At 34.8% G+C, this 17,593-nt stretch overlaps 1 protein-coding gene across 1 annotated transcript in view; it reads right to left on the reverse strand.

Annotated features, from left to right (window-relative positions):
- The window catches only part of LOC136843755 (putative neural-cadherin 2), a 304,092-nt gene that overhangs the window by 28,252 nt on the left and 258,247 nt on the right, over positions 1-17,593 (reverse strand). Inside the window, 2 exon segments of the mRNA XM_067112419.1 lie at positions 3,915-4,314; positions 15,819-15,995. Of these exon segments, the coding sequence (XP_066968520.1) occupies positions 3,915-4,314; positions 15,819-15,995 (577 nt within the window).

Raw genomic sequence — 17,593 nt, forward strand, 5'->3', positions numbered from 1 at the left:
TCTTAAATTAAAGATAAAAAAAGATTGAATCTCGTTAGATTTTTAGTTTTAGTTTGCAGTGTGGTATTTATCCGAGTCGGCGTTTCAACAACAAAAAATAATTTTCTCAATTTTCTCCTGAAATAATTCAAGAAAATGATCAGCAGCGAGTTCTTGATCACTGAAACCTTCTGGCTTTTGTTCCTTTACACTTCCAGTTAAGCTAGCCTGAAGTCTACGTTACTTATTCATAACCGTTCCTGCTTCTCTTACTTATTTGATAACTGTAACGGTTTCGGACTGTTCTACATTTTTCCAATGCACCTTCGGTCTTTAACCTTCGCTATTTGTCCTCTTTACGTCCTTTTTCCCTCTTTAAAAGGTCTTAGAATCTCAGCATTAAACCAGGGTGACCTGTCCTTAATGATTATTTTTTTCTCCATTAAAGGGTATATATATTTTATTAATTATCATTTATCTGATCATGAACTCCCATAAGATAATTCACGCATTTGCTCTCAATAAGTCATCTGTTACAGAATGAATGCAGCAATGAGACTTCCCGCCTTTATATTAGGGGAAATAGCTTCGTGTTGAAGTCATCACTGATTTCTCAGACAATATACAGAAACGCTCAGATCCGCTATCTATTTCTAAAAAAAAATAAATAAATAAAAACACAATTTGGAATCTATGATCAAAGCTAAAAAAAATATACTTGGAAAATTAAATAAAAAAAGCTACGAAAAATAATAGCCATTCGGTTCGTTAAGAGAAAATCCTGCTCGTACCATGTTACAAAGCAAGGCCTAAAGAGAGTGAAAAAATATACTATCACAGTCAACGTTGATACAAATGGAACCGCCACACTTGATTTTAGGAAGTATTTGGTACCCGCCATATGCAACAAAGTGGTTTTAGGATTTTAGGTTCCCGTCAAATTTGTGTTTTCGCTGATTTGGTTCCCAGTCAAACAAGTTTACTTTTTTAACCCTCTCCGGTCTTGGGGCGACTGGGAGCAGCCATCCATCCCTGTAGTACTAGGTTCAGCAGCCCGCCTCAACACAGTGCATACTGTATCTTTGTAATGACTTGATTTAGGTTCCCCTAAACTTCACTAATCCATAGCCTGTTTTCTCTATTTGACCTTTATAAATTAAAAGTAAACCTTTCTCATCCCTCCGCTTTTATCCATAATCTATCCCCGAAAGTAACATTCAAAGCTACGCCACACATCCGGCTTCTCTCATGGCTCAAGGTCTAGGGAATCATCTCGCCCGCGCATTTCTCATGTGAAGGTCGCCACTCGCCTCTCGCTGTTGTTGGCTTTGTTTCCACTCACGTGTTTGTAACGCTGTTACCAAGCCGCTCTACATCCCCAAATTTGATTAAGAAGTAATTGGATCTCTTCCCTCAGATCCGTTGTCTCATTTGTCTGACTCTGAAGAACAAAATGTTCACTGGAATCGATAATTAAAAAAAAAAAATAGTCATCTTATGATAAGCTAGGTGCGTTCAATCAATTACGTAGGGAATCGAAGACGTCTCCTCTCCGAAGATGCCAGTTAGTAAATTACTAATGAATCATTTCTAATTTTACAGAAATAAATCCTTTATAAAGGCCCTCTCTCTCTCTCTCTCTCTCTCTCTCTCTCTCTCTCTCTCTCTATATATATATATATATATATATATATATATATATATATATATATATATATATATATATATATATATATATATATATATATATATATAAATATATATATATATATATATATATATATATATATATATATATATATATATATATATATATATATATATATATATATATATATATATATATATATATATATATATATATATATATATATATATATATATATATATATATATATATATATATATATATATATATATATATATATATATATATATATATATATATATATATATATATATATATATATATATATATATATATATATATATATATATATATATATATATATATATATATATATATATATATATATATATATATATATATATATATATATATATATATATATATATATATATATATATATATATATATATATATATATATATATATATATATATATATATATATATATATATATATATATATATATATATATATATATATATATATATATATATATATATATATATATATATATATATATATATATATATATATATATATATATATATATATATATATATATATATATATATATATATATATATATATATATATATATATATATATATATATATATATATATATATATTTATACATATGTATATATATATATTGACATACAATGTTTGTGTGGCTTATGTATGTATGTATATGCGTATGTATCATGTGTTTGTGTCCACGTACTCGACATATACGACAAAAGTATTCACATTGTATAAACGAGTTTGGCCGTGCTGAAAACCGTCTAGAGACGCACAATTTACAAGGCTAATACATGAGCTTAAGTGGGGGTGGGGGGGAAGGATGTAGGAGTGTGATGGCCTTCTTGTCTGTCAAAAAACAAGCTACCACGATAAGGAATGCCCTTTTAACATATGTGCGTAAGTAAAAAAAAAAAAAAAGTATACTATGAATTAAAATAAGACAAAACCTTCATAACCCGCATAATTTCGATTACCTTCGGTAAATCCATTACAACAGTCAAAATAAGAAAAAAATGCAAAATTTTGTCTGTAAATCCTTCCCTACTTTACAACTAAGTTCCTCGTTGGATGGGTCGATAGCGTTCTCGGCTAGCACTCTGCTGAGCCCGCGTTCGATTCTCCGACCGGCCAATGAAGAATTAGAGAAATTTATTTCTGGTGATAGAAATTCATTCGTCGGTATAACGTGGTTCGGATTCCACAATAAGCTGTAGTCCCGTTGCTAGGTAACCAATACGTTCTTAGCCACATAAAATACTGTAAGTCTAATCCTTCGGGCCAGCCTTTGGAGAGCTGTTAATCAGCAAAGTGGTCTGGTTAAACTAAGGTATACTTAACTTAACCACTACAACTACCACCATGACAGGGATCATGCGTGGGTGTAAAAATCGGTTTATGAAAAGTTTCATGACGCGAGCTTATGAATTGTATCTTCTAAGACTACAATCATCACGCAATATAATAAAAAGTCCATTACAAACCAGAGTATTCTATCCTTACTGTGGCTTATTAATTTTAGGTGTACAACATGACTAACTTGTTACTGACGAAACAAATTAGGGGTAAGTAGTGTTATGTAATATATAGACCAGCAGGTATTCTAACTGCCCAACACCTTAAACCGACACAAAAGGTCAAAATAATGCTAATGAGGAGAATAATAAATAAAATGACACCCGATGAATTCAGCAACACACCTCCACCATGAGACGAATTCTTCGTATTATACAAATCACAGGTTCGGCAGGTTATATTTGACTACCTTCGTATTATACTAATTATCAAAACAGCATCTAAGCTTCTATTTCCTACTATATTTTGCTACGTTTTCCATCGAGATCATCATTATCAAAATACGAGAAAATAATCAATCGTATCCAACTGTTCTAGAAAATCAAAAGGGTAACGGGATCAATAAAAACCTTGGGATATATTGTGCAGTTCAATTATTCTGTTTAATTATCTTTTTAATCTCGTAGCCTAAACGCTCTAATTCTTGCTTCTTGGTGCAACTATTAGGTTTTCTTCTAGTTCAACCCTTAGACCATTATGCCTCATTTCATTTATTTTCTGGATTTCTCTATTTTGCTGACCAACCACTCTAATTCATTCTTTTTAGTGCCTTCAATGCTGAATGGCCGAAAGTACCCAAGTGCCTGGCATGACAGTCTGAGACCCATACACAGTAACCAAACTACTGAACCAATTATCGTCATACTCACGTTGATGGAACTTCAGACTGACGAGATCCGTGACATACGGAGGATTTGACGGCGAAAGCGACATGCTGAAGGGAGGCCCATGCCCCAGCGCCCAAATATCATCGTCAGTAGCTGCCAGGACACCGAGCAGGGCGGGAGGGTCGCCCTCTGTCACGTGGAGGACGTCCGGAGGCAGCAGGCGCGGGGGACAGTCGTTGACGTCTGTCACCGTCATCGTCAGCGTAGCGGTGGCTGTCAGGGGCGGCTCTCCTCTGTCTGTGCCCAGGATTCTGGCGACGCCCAGGGCGCCGCCTTCAGCCTCGCGGTCCAAACGGCGGAACAGAGTCACGCCCCCGCTCTTGTCTACCTGGAGCGAGTTCCAACCACCCACCACCGAGTAGTCCACTTGGCCGGCTTCCCCCTGGAGAATGGGAATAAAAGGGAAAAATACAAATATATATGGTCTGAAGAACTATGAGAGAGAGAGAGAGAGAGAGAGAGAGAGAGAGAGAGAGAGAGAGAGAGAGAGAGAGAGAGAGAGAGAGAGAAAAGAACTCAACAGACCATAACATGAAGAGAAAGGCCATCTAGCATTTGCACAGTAGATGGCAAAACACAGACGTAACGGACGCACCTACTACAAGTAAGAAAATGAATGTGTGTATACATGCATAGATATTTTCCATAAATAATTTTCTATTTTTCTTCGTCAAAGACCTGTAAATACCTACTGAAGGACTCTTTATCATGTAGAACTGCATTTACGTATAATTCAAATTTCCTCTCAGGTCAGGAATGAAGAGATAGGGTAACCTGTAGAAGCTTTGTAAGAATGGAAATCACGGGATTCATTTTTGATTGATTATTACCGGTCTGGCGTCACAAGGGTATCATAGGAGCTTAATGCCACAGGAACTATTTTCAAACTAACAACCACTTCGGACACATTTGCAAAAGTAAAGGCACTTACGAGATGTAAAGCCTTTTTAATTAATTTTTACCTTTAAATTAAATATTCAAATTAAATGTTTTTGTGAAGACTCGAACCCATTTGTAAAAAAAATTATACCAGGAAATCAATAACCTCAAATGAAGTCTAAGCAATAAAAAAAAATCACATTTAAGAAGCTTTTTCAAGAAGGGAATGAAAACTGAGACAAACGATGGATACCTGAAACGACTCATTAAAAAAAAAAAAAAAAAAATTAAAAGAAACGTATAAAGAAACTTCAAAACTCAAACACGGTAAGAAAAGCTTCCTTACAGCGATAGCCACCGTTGTCATAAAATAAACTAACGAATGCAGGACTCAGTCTCTAGAATTGCAGAATCGAATAAAAAAATTCTTGAAGACTCGGCTTCATACAATCACCCACATTGACGTTTTAAGATCTCCAGTGGGTTTTTAAGAATTTTTTTAAGTTGGCACAAAAGTATATTCAACGTTTCTGCCAAAGGGGTATAAAGAATTGCTTAGAATCGCATGGAAAAAAGGAATTTTGGAATCGAGTTGATATACAGAAGGAATAACTATTTCCGATTTAATGCAGAGTTAATCTACTTTAAATTCTCTCTCTCTCTCTCTCTCTCTCTCTCTCTCTCTCTCTCTCTCTCTCTCTCTCTCTCTCTCTCTCTCTCTCAAACTGTTACTGATATAGTTCTAGCCCAAAAATAAAATCAAAATAAAAACAGATTAAATAATTTATTTTCAAACCAGCAGAAACTGTTTAATGCTTCTTGGTTCATGAATCGGCAGAACCGATAAAAAGCACACAGTCTTCCCAGCTGACTACTAAGAAACGCTTTGGAAATAAAAAAAAAAAAATGTTTTGTCTGTTATAAAAACAGTTGTTGTTCTGTGCGTGTTTGATTGTTGTTTAAATTAGTGTACAGACTCAGACTTCAAGAAATTTGTGAATATTTACAGGAAATGTAAAAAAATGAATGCACGCTCAACATATACAGGTAGTAATTAGAAAACAGTTCAAGAACCACCTTAGTTTATTGTAACAATCACTGTCATTTGAAGCCGAAATGAACTTTAAAAATGGGCCATATCAAACAGCAGTTCAATTCACACTGGAAATCTCGTCTGGGAAATCTTCAACAAAAGGAAATGAGGTAAGACGTATTTGGAGGAAGTGGAAGTTGGTAAAAGGGACTTACGAAGAAGTGGCAGTCAGTTAATGGAAATTTGAAAGAACTAGCAGTTAGTAAAAAGCATTTTAGAAGAGCTGGAAGTCAGTTAATGGGACTTTGGAAGAATTGGCAGTTAGTTAAAGGGATTTTGGAAGAACTGGCAGTTAGTAAAATGGGCTTTGGAAGAACTGGCAGTTAGTTAATAGGACATTCGAAGAACTGGTAGTCAGTTAATAGGGACTTTGGAAGAACTGGCAATTGGTAAAAGGGACTTTGGAAGAATGGCAGTCAATTAATAGGACTTTGGAAGAATTTTTAGAAGAAGGGACTTTGGAAGAACTGGAAGTTAGTAAAGGGACTTTGGAAGAACTGGTAGTTAGTTAGTAGAAAAAATGAGACTCATAGAGGGACTCTTGAAGAACTGGAAATTAGTTAAAGTACTTTGGAAGAACTGGCAGTTAGTTGAAGGGACTTTGGAAAACTGGTAATTAGTCATTAAGGGACTTTGAAAGAACTGGAGTTAGTTAAAGGAATTTGGAAGAACTGTCAGTTAGTTAAATGGACTTTGGAAGAACTGGTAATTAGTTAAAATGGACTTTGGAAGAACTTGGCAGTTCAAGGGATTTTGGAAGAACTGGCAGTCAGTAAAATGGATTCTGGAAGAACTGGTAGTTAGTCAAAAGGGACTTTGGAAGAACTCACAGTTAGTTAAAGGGACTTTGGAAGAACTGACAGTTAGTAAAAGGAACTTTGAAAGAACTGGCAGTTAGTAAAAGGGACTTTGGAAGAACTGGCAGTTAGACAAAAGGACTTTGGAAGAACTGTCATTTAGCAAAAGGGACCTTGGGAAAACTTGTAGCTAGTAAAAGGGACTTCGAAAAACTGGCAGTTAGTAAAAGGGACTTTTGAAGAATGGCAGTTAGTTCAAGGGATTTTGGAAGAACTGGTAGTTAGTTAAAGGGACTTTGGAAGAACTGTCAGCTAAAGGTATTTTGGGAGAACTGGCAGTCAGTTAAAGAGACTTAAGAAGAACTGGTAATTAGTTAAAGGGACTTTGGAAGAACTGACAGTTAGTTCAAGGGATTTTGGAAGAACTGGCATTTAGATGAAGGAACATTAGAAGAACTGGCAGTTAGTTGCAGGGACTTTGGAAGAACTAGAAGTTAGTAAAAGGGACTTTGGAAGAACTTACAATTGGTAAAATGGACTTTGGAAGAGCTTGCAGTCAGTAATAGGGACTTTGGAAGAACTGGCAATTGGTAAAAGGGACTTTGGAAGAACTGGCAATTGGTAAAAGGGACTTTGGAAGAGCTGGAAGTTAGTAAAAGGGACTTCAAAAGAACTGGCACTAATTTAAAGGGATTTTGGAAGAACTGACAGTTAGTTAAGAGGGCTTTTGAAGAACTGGTAGTTAGTTAACAGGACTTTGAATGAACTGGCAGTTAGTTGAAGGGACTTTGGAAGAACGGACAATTTTTTAAAGGGATTTTGGAAGAACTGGCAGTGGGTTAAAGGGACTTTGGAAGAACTGGCAGTTAGTTAAATGGTTTGGAAGAACTGGCAGTTAGTTAAAGGCACTTTGGAAGAACTGACAATTAGTTAATAAGGGATTTTGAAAAACTGGCAGTTCGTTAAAGGGGGTTAAAGAACTGGTAAATTAGTTAATGGGACTTTGGAAGAACTGGCAGTTAGTTAAGGAAATTTGGAAGAACTGGCAATTATTTAACTGGACTTTGGAAGAACTCAGTGGAAAATTAGTTAATGGGACTTTGGAAAGAACTGGCAATTAGTTAATGGGACTCTGGAAGAAATGAAAATTAACTAAAGGGACTTTGGAAAATTGGCAGTTAGTTCAAGGGACTTTGGAAGAACTGGCAGTTTATTTAAAGGGACTTTGGAAGGGTTCTAGGAAAATTCGGGACTCTGGAAAATTTGCCGTACAAAAATCTTCAGAAAAACTTTCAGTCAGTAAAAACTTGGAAAAACATTTTTGACAGTTGGTTAAATTACTTTGATAAAACTGTGGTTTCTTAAAAGGTATTTTGGAAGACTTTCAAACAACCAAGTTTGGCTTTCTAAGTTTCTGATAAGTTAAACAACCAATACTATGAAGAATGAAAATAATTAGAAATTTATAAAATACATTTATTAAATTTTGGAAAATATCAGTTAAAGATGATTTTTAAAAGAACTGGCTGTTATTTAAAGAACATACACTAAAATAAAACAAAAAAAAATTAATAATTTAAAACTTTGGAAGATTCCATGCAATGAGTAAATAGGACTTTGGAAGAAGTGGCAGTCAATTGTACCCAATTACTTTCGTTGAACTCTTGTGTTGATATCACACTTTGGATGAACTGACGTCTCCTAAATCTAAGTCACACTTTTTCTTTCTTGCTGGCATTGGGTCCTTTTTAGAACGAAATAAGTTTCAAAAGATTTTGGATGAACTTGTCAGTTAAAGGGACTTTGGAAAAACTGGTAATTAGTTAATGGGGCTTTGGATCTACTGACAACTAAAAACATTCCATAATGCAATAGGAAGTTAGCTCCATCTTCGAATTTTGGAAGAACTGGCCCGTTAGTTAAAGGGCTTTGGAAATAAGATAGTAAAAGTAACTTTGGCAAATCGTCATTAATAAAAACTTTGGAAAATCCAGTCAATAACATCTTGACTTTAAGAAGAACTAATGCAGTCAAACATTTGATTTTTTGTTGAATTCTGTCTGTTTGATAACGCGACTTTAAACCTGAGATCCAATTAGTATAAATATTCTTTGGATGAAATGAAACAACCTGTTAACTTTTTGTTGAAAATACAGCAGAAAAGGCATTTTACTAGCTTTTTCAAAATCGACCATCAAAGGGACTTGTAATGATGGGCTGTAAATTAATAAAAGGACTTGAAAAGTCTGGCAGTTAGTTAAAAGAGATTTGTCAGAACAAGACAGTACGTGGTATACTAATATTCTTTATAACAATATGTAGACAAAAATACGAACAATTGGTAATACATCTCTGGATGCATTTGGCAAAACGTGCCTTTACAAAGACCTTGTTTTTAGTTAAAGTCATTTGGAAGAACTTGCTGCCAGAAAACTAAAACTTTGTCTGAACAATCTTCCCCACTATCGTATAATAATGAACACCATTTTCAAGAAATGGACTTCTGGAAGAAATATACCCACTTCTTCCGGTTGGGATTTTGGGGATTGACAATTGATTTTCCTTTGTCCAGAACTCTAAGTTAGCGAAAAATGTGCTTTGGTGGGAAACTAATGCATTTAGAATTAAACTACTTGATGCAACTGGCAGTTAAGGACCGTGGAGGTTTGGAAGAACTGGCTGCTAGATTTCATTTTCTTTGGAAGAAACTTTAGTTAGTTAAAGGATTTGGAAGAACTGACAGTTATTTAAAGGAACTTTGTTTGGCATTAGTTAAAGGGACTTCATCTTCCAACTTGGTATGAACTCTTGCTTTACATCCCATTAAAGGACTTTGAAAGAACTGACAATTGAAGGGACTTTGAAAGAACGGACTGTTAATTAAAGGGATTTTGGAAGAACTGGCAGTTAGTTAAACTAATTTCAGTCCTTGGGAAGACCATCGTGGTTGGCTGCAAAAAACTTAAATCGAATTTATAAAGAACTTTTAAAGTAAAAAAAGTTAAAGGGTTTGAAAGAATAAAATGGTATTTCAACCACACTTTTAAAGAAAAAATAATAATTAGTTGGTTGTTTGACTGATGGAAATGGTACTTCAGAAACCACACATGTTTTATAAAAATACATGTTTTACGGAAGAACTGGCTTAGTTAAAGGGATTTGGAAGAATTCGGCTGGCAGTCAGTTAAAGGAATTTCCTGAGGAAAATTCCAGTTAGTTAAAGGGACTTTGGAAGAACTGGCAATTTGTTAAAGGGGCTTTGTAGGAACTGGCACTTAGTTAAAGGGACTTTGAAAGATCTGGCAATTGAAGGGACTTTCAAAAAGCTGACTATTAGTTAAAGGGATTTTGGAAGAGTTGCAGCTAGTTATTAGGATTTGGGAACAACTGGCAGTTAGTTAAATGGACTTTGTAAGAACTGGCTGTTAGTAAAAAGGGAACTTGGAAGAACAGGCAGTAGGTAAAAGGGTATTTGGAAGAACTGGCAGTTAGTTAAAGTGACTTTGTAAGAACTGGCAGTTAGTTAAAGGGACTTTGTACGAACTGGCAGTTAGTTAAAGGGACTTTGAAAGCATTGGCAGTTAGTTAAAGGGAGTTTGAAAGAGCTGACTGTTAGTTTAAGGATTTTTGGAAGAACTGGCAGTTAGTTAAAGGGACTTTGGAAGAACTGGTAAAAAAGGACTTTGGAAGAACTAAAGGGACTTTGGAAGAACTGGTATTTAGTTAAAGGGACTTTGAAAGAACTGGCAGTTAGTTAAATGGACTTTGGAAGAACTGGTAGTTAGTTAAAATGGACTTTGGAAGAACTGGCAGTTAGTTAAAGGAACTTTGGAAGAATGGCATTTATTTAAAGGGACTTTGGAAGAATTGGCAGTTGGTTAAAAGGACTTTGGAAGGACTGGCAATTAGTTAAATGGAGGGTTAACTTTTTTAAAGAACTGGCAGTTAGTTAAAGGGACTTTGGAAGAACTGGCAGTTAGTTAAAGGGACTTTGGAAGAACTGGCAGTTAGCAAATTAAAGTTAAAGGACTTTGGAAGAACTGACAGTAAGTTAAAGGGATTTCTGGAAGAACTGGCAGATAGTTAAAGGGACTTTGGAAGAAATTAGTTATTTAAAAGGAAGGAGGCAAAGGAAAGCTGGCAGTTAAATAAAGGGACTTTTGATAGAACTGTTTTCCAGATAGTTCAAATATTTTCTGAAAGAATTTCAGTTAAACCACTTTGGAAAAATATTTTTTTATTACCATTAATGGTTAGGGACTTTGGATTCACTGGGAGGGAGTTCAAAACTTTTTGAAGAAAAAAGCAGTTAGCCAATTAATTTTGGAAGAACTGGTCAGTTAGTTAAAGGGTCTTTGGAAGAATTAGCGTTGGTGATGACAGTTAGTAATCTAATTTTGGAAGAAATACCCAGTTAATAAAGGGACTTTGGAATCTACTAAACTGGCAAAGTTAGTTAAAGGGACTTTAGAAGAACTGGTTTGTAACTAATTCTCAATAGTGAAAACTTTTTTAGATCTTTGTTGGTACGTTAAAGTTTTTGCTCAGTTCAAGGGATTTTGGAGGAACTGGCAGTATCAAGGGACTTTGGAAGAACTGGTAATTAGTAAAAGGGACTTTGGATTTGAAATGACACTTATTTAAAGGGTTTGTGGAAGAACTGGCATAGGACAAAGGAATTTTGGAAGAATGGCAGTTAGCAAAGGGTCTTTGGAAGAACTTAATTAATAAAAGGGACTTTGGAAGAACTGGCAGTTAGTTAAAAGAGCTTTGAAGGAACTCCCAGTTTAGTTAAAGATCTGCACGTTAACTGTTAGGGACTTTGGAAGAACTGATTCAAATATTAAAATTGGCAAAACATTTTTAATTATAAAGGGACTTTGGAATGACTGATTTTTAGAAAAAGGTAAATTGGAAGAACTCAGTTAGTTAAAGGGACTTTCGAAGACTGGCAATTTGTTAAAAAATTACTTTGGATGAACTGGCAGTTACTTTTAGGGACTTTAGAAAATTCACAGTTATTTAAAGTGACTTTGGAAGAACTGGCTGTTAGATAAAGGGACTTTGGAAGAACTCGTAATTAAACTATTTTTGGTGAACTGGCAGTTAATTAAATGAACTTTGGAAGAACTGATATTTTATTTAAAGGGACTTTGGAAGAACTTCAGTTATTTAAAGGGACTTTGTAGAACTGGCAGTTAAAAGGAACTTTGGAAGAACTGCTATTTAGTTAAAGGGACTTGGGAAAAACTGGCAGTTAGTTAACGGGACTTTGGAAAACAGATGTTATTTAAATGGACACTGGGTAAGATTGTTAGTTAGTTTTTGGACTTTGTAAGAACTGGCAGTTAAAGGAACTTGAAGAACTGACAGCTTAGTTAAATATTTTGAAAGAGCTGACTGTTAATTAAAGGGAATTTGGAAGAACTGGCAGTTCGTTAAAGGGATTTTGGAAGAACTGGCTTAGTTAAAGGGATTTGGAAACAACTGGCAGTAAGTTAAAGGGACTTTTGAAGAACTGGTAATTAGTTAGATACTTTGGAAGAACTAACAGTTATTTCAAAAAATTTTGGAAGAACCAGTAGTTAGTAAAATGGACTGTGGAAGAACTGGTAGTTAGTAAAATGGGAACTTGGAAGAACTAGGCAGTTTAAAAGGTCTTTGGTAGAACTGGCAGTTAGTTAAAACGACTTTGTAAAAACTGGCAGTTAGTTAAATGGACTTTGGAAGAACTAGCAGTTAGTTAAAGGGTCTTTGTAAGAACTGGCAGTTAGTTAAATCACTTTGAAATATCTGGCAATTAACTGTCAGTCAAGAAGAACTATGGCTCTAAACTAAGCAAGAAGCTGACTGTTAGTTAAATAGGGATTTTTGGAAGAACTGGCAGTTCGTTAAAGGGATTTTGGAAGAACTGGCAGCTAGTTAAAAGGATTTTGGAAACAAGTGGTCAGTTAGTTAAAGGACTTTCTAAGAACTGGCAGTTAGTTAAAGGGACTTTGTAAGAACTGGCAGTTAACACAAAAACTTTGTAAAACTGGCAATTAGTTAAAGGGACTTGTAAGAATCTGGCAGGTAGTTAAAGGGACTTTGTAAAAACTGGCAGTTAGTTAAAGGGATTTTCAAAGAAAGATTGTCAGTTAAAAGGATTTTGGAAGAACTAGCAGTTTGTTAAAGGATTTTGGAAGAACTGGCACTTAATTAAAGGGATTTGGGAAGAACTGGCAGTAAGCAAAATAACTTTTGAAGAACTGACAATTAGTTAAATAAATAAAAAAAAGAACTAACAGTTACTTAAGGGAATTTGGAAGAACTTGGTAGTTAGTAAAATGGACTGTGGAAGAACTGGCAGTTAGTGAAAGGCTTGGAAGAATAGGCAGTAGGTTAAAGGGTCTTTGGAAGGACTGGCAGTTAGTTAAAGGGACTTTGTAAGAACTGGCAGTTAGTTAAAGGGGCTTTGGAAGAACTGGCAGTTAGTTAAAGGGTCTTTGGAAGAACTGGCAGTTTGTTAAAGGGACTTTGGAAGAACTGGAAGTGTTAGAGGATCTCTGGAAGAACGGACACTTAGTTAAAGGGACTTTGGAAGAACTGGGTGGTTGGTTAAAAGGAAGGAGGCAAAAGGGGAATTCCTGGGTTGCAAATTACAGGGGATCTTGTTTTCCCCCAGTTTTAATTGTTTTCCATTTCAGAGAAATGTCAAATATTTTTCTCTTAATTTCAGGTAAACCACAGTTTATGAAAGCATTTTTTTTATCTACCAACGTCAACTGAGTTAGGGACTTGATATTCACTGGGAGGGAGGGTCAAGTTTGTTTAAACTTATACAAATGAAAATAAAGACAAACAAAAAGACTGAGAGAGAGAGAGAGAGAGAGAGAGAGAGAGAGAAACGCAGGTAAGAATAGCGCTGGACTATAACGTAGCGTTGGTGATGACAGTCTCGGCGATTTGTGTATCTGTATACTTGAAGGTAATTATACCCATTTCCATACGCAGTAGTCGCAGACCCATCTACTAACCACTTACTGAAAGCTATGTACGCAAAACACCGAACAGTCCACTGTCTTGCTAACTGTTATTCTCAATAGTGATAACCTTTTTTTGATCTGTTGTTGATACGTTATAAGGTTTTTTACTCAGTTCTTGTTATTTTAGTTCCTTCATATCATACATATATTATCACTATCCTCACTTTTCTTAGTATTTTCCAGATTTTCCTATTTCATTTGGGCACACTGTCATGTATTCATTTACTTGCCATTAACATCTCAGGGACTTTTAATGTCTCCCAGTTGAGTACTGTGTTACAATGATAAACAAAGGCATTTCTTCATTATTTATCTTACCGTACAGATATCACGATACATATAAGAATGCATTTTTAGTCTTCAGAATGCTTATATTCCACTTATTTTGGCAAAATCTAAATTGTTATTTAAACCATCCCTTGTTTTAAAGATCTGCACGCGTCTTTGTAAACTTCATTCGCTCGAAATTAAAATGGCAAAACCTTTTGTTAATTATATATAAAATCTTGACTGATTTTCTATGAAAAAGTGAAAATCCAGCCCATTACTTTTAGAACTAAGACGCCAATAGTGTACAGTAAAAAATTTAACGCGCAGCTTTTATATAAATGTAATGACTTTTTAGACGCAAAACCAGATTAATTCGTATTTGTTTATAATAAACAAAAAAATTATAACCAGTGCAAGCGAGCCTTATGCAACAACATTCGGCTATCTCAACTCAGAATAACCTTTACGTGCATTCTCAAAGGTATATTTATTTCAGTAAAGGAAACTACACACTTCTGTCCTTTGTTGAATATGTAAAAACGAGAAGAAGAAGCACTACATCGCTCCGTATTTCAGCACGGAAAGCGGTGTCGCTTATTCAACGGTTGGATTGCTTGGTAAACAGATGAAGTTCAAAGGATAACACGGGGTGAGATCTGCTTAGCAAGTGTGTTTGGACGTGTGTTTTGTTCCTAAAGTATGATTCGCTGAAGCTGATACCACAGCTCTCGTCGTCACGAATATTGTTGTATGTGATATAAATATTTAACGGGAATATGGTTCCACTTGTGTATACTGAAACCTGTAACGTCTCTTAAACATTACTTACTTTAATTGCTCGAAAACATACGCAAGTAACCATAGTCACATACTATTTGATGGGGGTCTATTGAAATACACTGGGAAGGCATACTATCAATCGGAATAAAATTTTCAGACTTCCTCTGTTGTTGGGGGCTCATTAAACATCTATGGAAATAATTCGGCAATGTTCATCGATCTCTAAGGAACTATGAGGTTTCATGGATACCTTTCGTAATGTCAATAAATCAATAACATCATATCCAAGTTACAGAACCAATCACTCTATGCAGTAGCTCAAAGAAAAAAATAATAACCATCTCTCTATGCAGGTGAGGCAAATCACTTTTGAAAAGGCCTGCATATAACTGTCGGTCAAGTTCTAGAACTATGGCTCTAAGCATTGCATAATGAAATGAAACCTGTTCTTTAAATGGTGGGATTTTTGGAAATCTGAGAGAATGGATACTATTTATGACTGAAATGGAATAACAGTTTTCCTCGCATAGGAAAAGGAATAACTTAGATATTTTAAAATTCTCGTAATTTTTCTCGTTCTAGTTATATTGAAGTTTGTGTCATGTTCTAAGTGTCTCTATATTTCATTACAAAGGAGGTCTCGACGTTTTCCTCGAACACAAAATATTAAAACTGCAAAGTGGCGAAATCTAAATAATCTCAGTTTTTATATGTATATCATCAACAAAGCAGTTCTAGGCTGGTAAGTATTCCTGTCATACAATTGAAACGAGCAGAGAGAATGAAATTCAATATAAATGGCTCGTAAACTGACAGACCATGTGCTGCAGATAAATAAAAAGCGAACAATGCATACGCAAATAAAAACACGCACTGTTACCTCTTAAGTTGGACACATACGTGCCACTACGTAGGGAATATTACATTTACTAAATTAAGTGGGCAGCAATAAACCATTAGATCAAGCTTCACGCTCCATGAAATCAGCTTTCCACGTTAAAACCGATAAACTGAAATCAGCTTCCACTGTGATTATACTTACAACATCTGGATCGTGGGCGGACACGGTAGTCAGCAAAGTTCCTAGAGGGGCGTCCTCGCTTATCGTGACGTGGGCGTGAGGACGGACGAATTGAGGCGGATTATCGTTGAGATCTCGGAGCCTGACGCCCACCCAGGCCGTGTCCTGATGTGTGGGGTCGACCCATCCGCCCTCCCCCTGGGATGGAAACGAACAGAAGATTATTCTAAAGTAGTGGTTTGAATAAGTCCTGTAAAATTAAGAATAAAATACAATGAGAAGATATTTTGGACGAGACGATAACAACTGATTTGACAAAAAATGACAGAAGTAACTTGACTTAAGCCTATAAGTGAAAATCATACAAACTGCTAATGCAGACAACGCGAAGGAGAATTATTCTTATGAATTAGACACCGATCTTTGTTAGCGCTGTAAATTGAAAGGAATGTTGAATTAGTTTATCACGCCACTGATGTAGTGAGAACATTGAAAGATTAATTCGTAAACTGACTGATTTAAGCTGACGACGCAAGGGGTACGTGACAGGAACGTATAACCAACGTAGTTAAAGCTAACGTAAATAAAAGAGAATATTACAATGAATATAACAGAGAGGCCAAATTGATAAAAATTCATAATAATGCTAACTGCACAAATCGTCCCATTTACATTGGTAAAATCATTTTTCCAGCGTACAGGGGAAATCACCTTAGTGTTAAACATCCACAGAACCGGTAATCATTTCTGACCCTAACTACCTTGAACGACAACAGGGAAAGACCGTAGTTTCATTTGTTAAAATGTTAACGATCCTATCTTGAACAATACGACATATGGAAGAAAATATTCAAATACATATAGTTTTCAAATGTACACTGCTCTCGAAACTTTGGTTACGGATATTCCAGTCTAAAAAATAAACAAAATACGTGCATCAGGAAAGTGTGCATAGATATTGTGTGTGTGTGTGTGTGTGTGTGTGTGTGTGTGTGTGTGTGTGTGTGTGTGTGTGTGTGTTCTAATAAAATTCTCTCATCTTAAAAAATAAAATTTTAAAAAGTTCGTAATCTGTTGGACTGTGATTGCAAAGATCTTTGTAACGAACACAAGTCAAAGAAAAGTTTGTTTAGCAAACCGTTTGGGGTTTTTCATCTCTATGGTTCAAAGTATCATTAGCATAAAATAAATTCTCAAATGTGGTCTACCCCACCAATATTTTAACCCAAATTGCAGGATAGTAAACCCAGAATAACCTTGAATTCCCATCAAAACCCCAGCTTGTTGGATGAAGTTCTGTGGTTAATTACATATTAATTATAATCAAATATATAAAACTGAATAAATTCATAATTAGCAATATAAAAACTATAGAAAATTAGGTTAGAAGAAATCGCCATGATATATGCTACTAAGATCTACCCATACATATATATACTAAAATTTATTTATGTTCGGCACATAATTGTGTGTTGATGATTTCTATATATATCAGATAATATATATAATATGTCATTGGGTATATGATATATATAAAACACGCTGGTATAAGTATTATATGCCTATATATATATATATACAGTGGTATATATTCCAACTTCTTTATGACTTGTGTGGCTTGGTTGGATGCGGTCTTGTTTTTCAACTAGAGACCTATGTTCCATATGATGCGATATATATATATCATATATATTATATATATATATATATATATATATATATATATATATATATATATATATATATATATATATATATATATATATATATATATATATATATATATATATATATAT

The sequence above is a fragment of the Macrobrachium rosenbergii genome, chromosome 12 (genome assembly GCF_040412425.1).
Source record: "Macrobrachium rosenbergii isolate ZJJX-2024 chromosome 12, ASM4041242v1, whole genome shotgun sequence".
NCBI classification, from domain to species: domain Eukaryota; kingdom Metazoa; phylum Arthropoda; class Malacostraca; order Decapoda; family Palaemonidae; genus Macrobrachium; species Macrobrachium rosenbergii.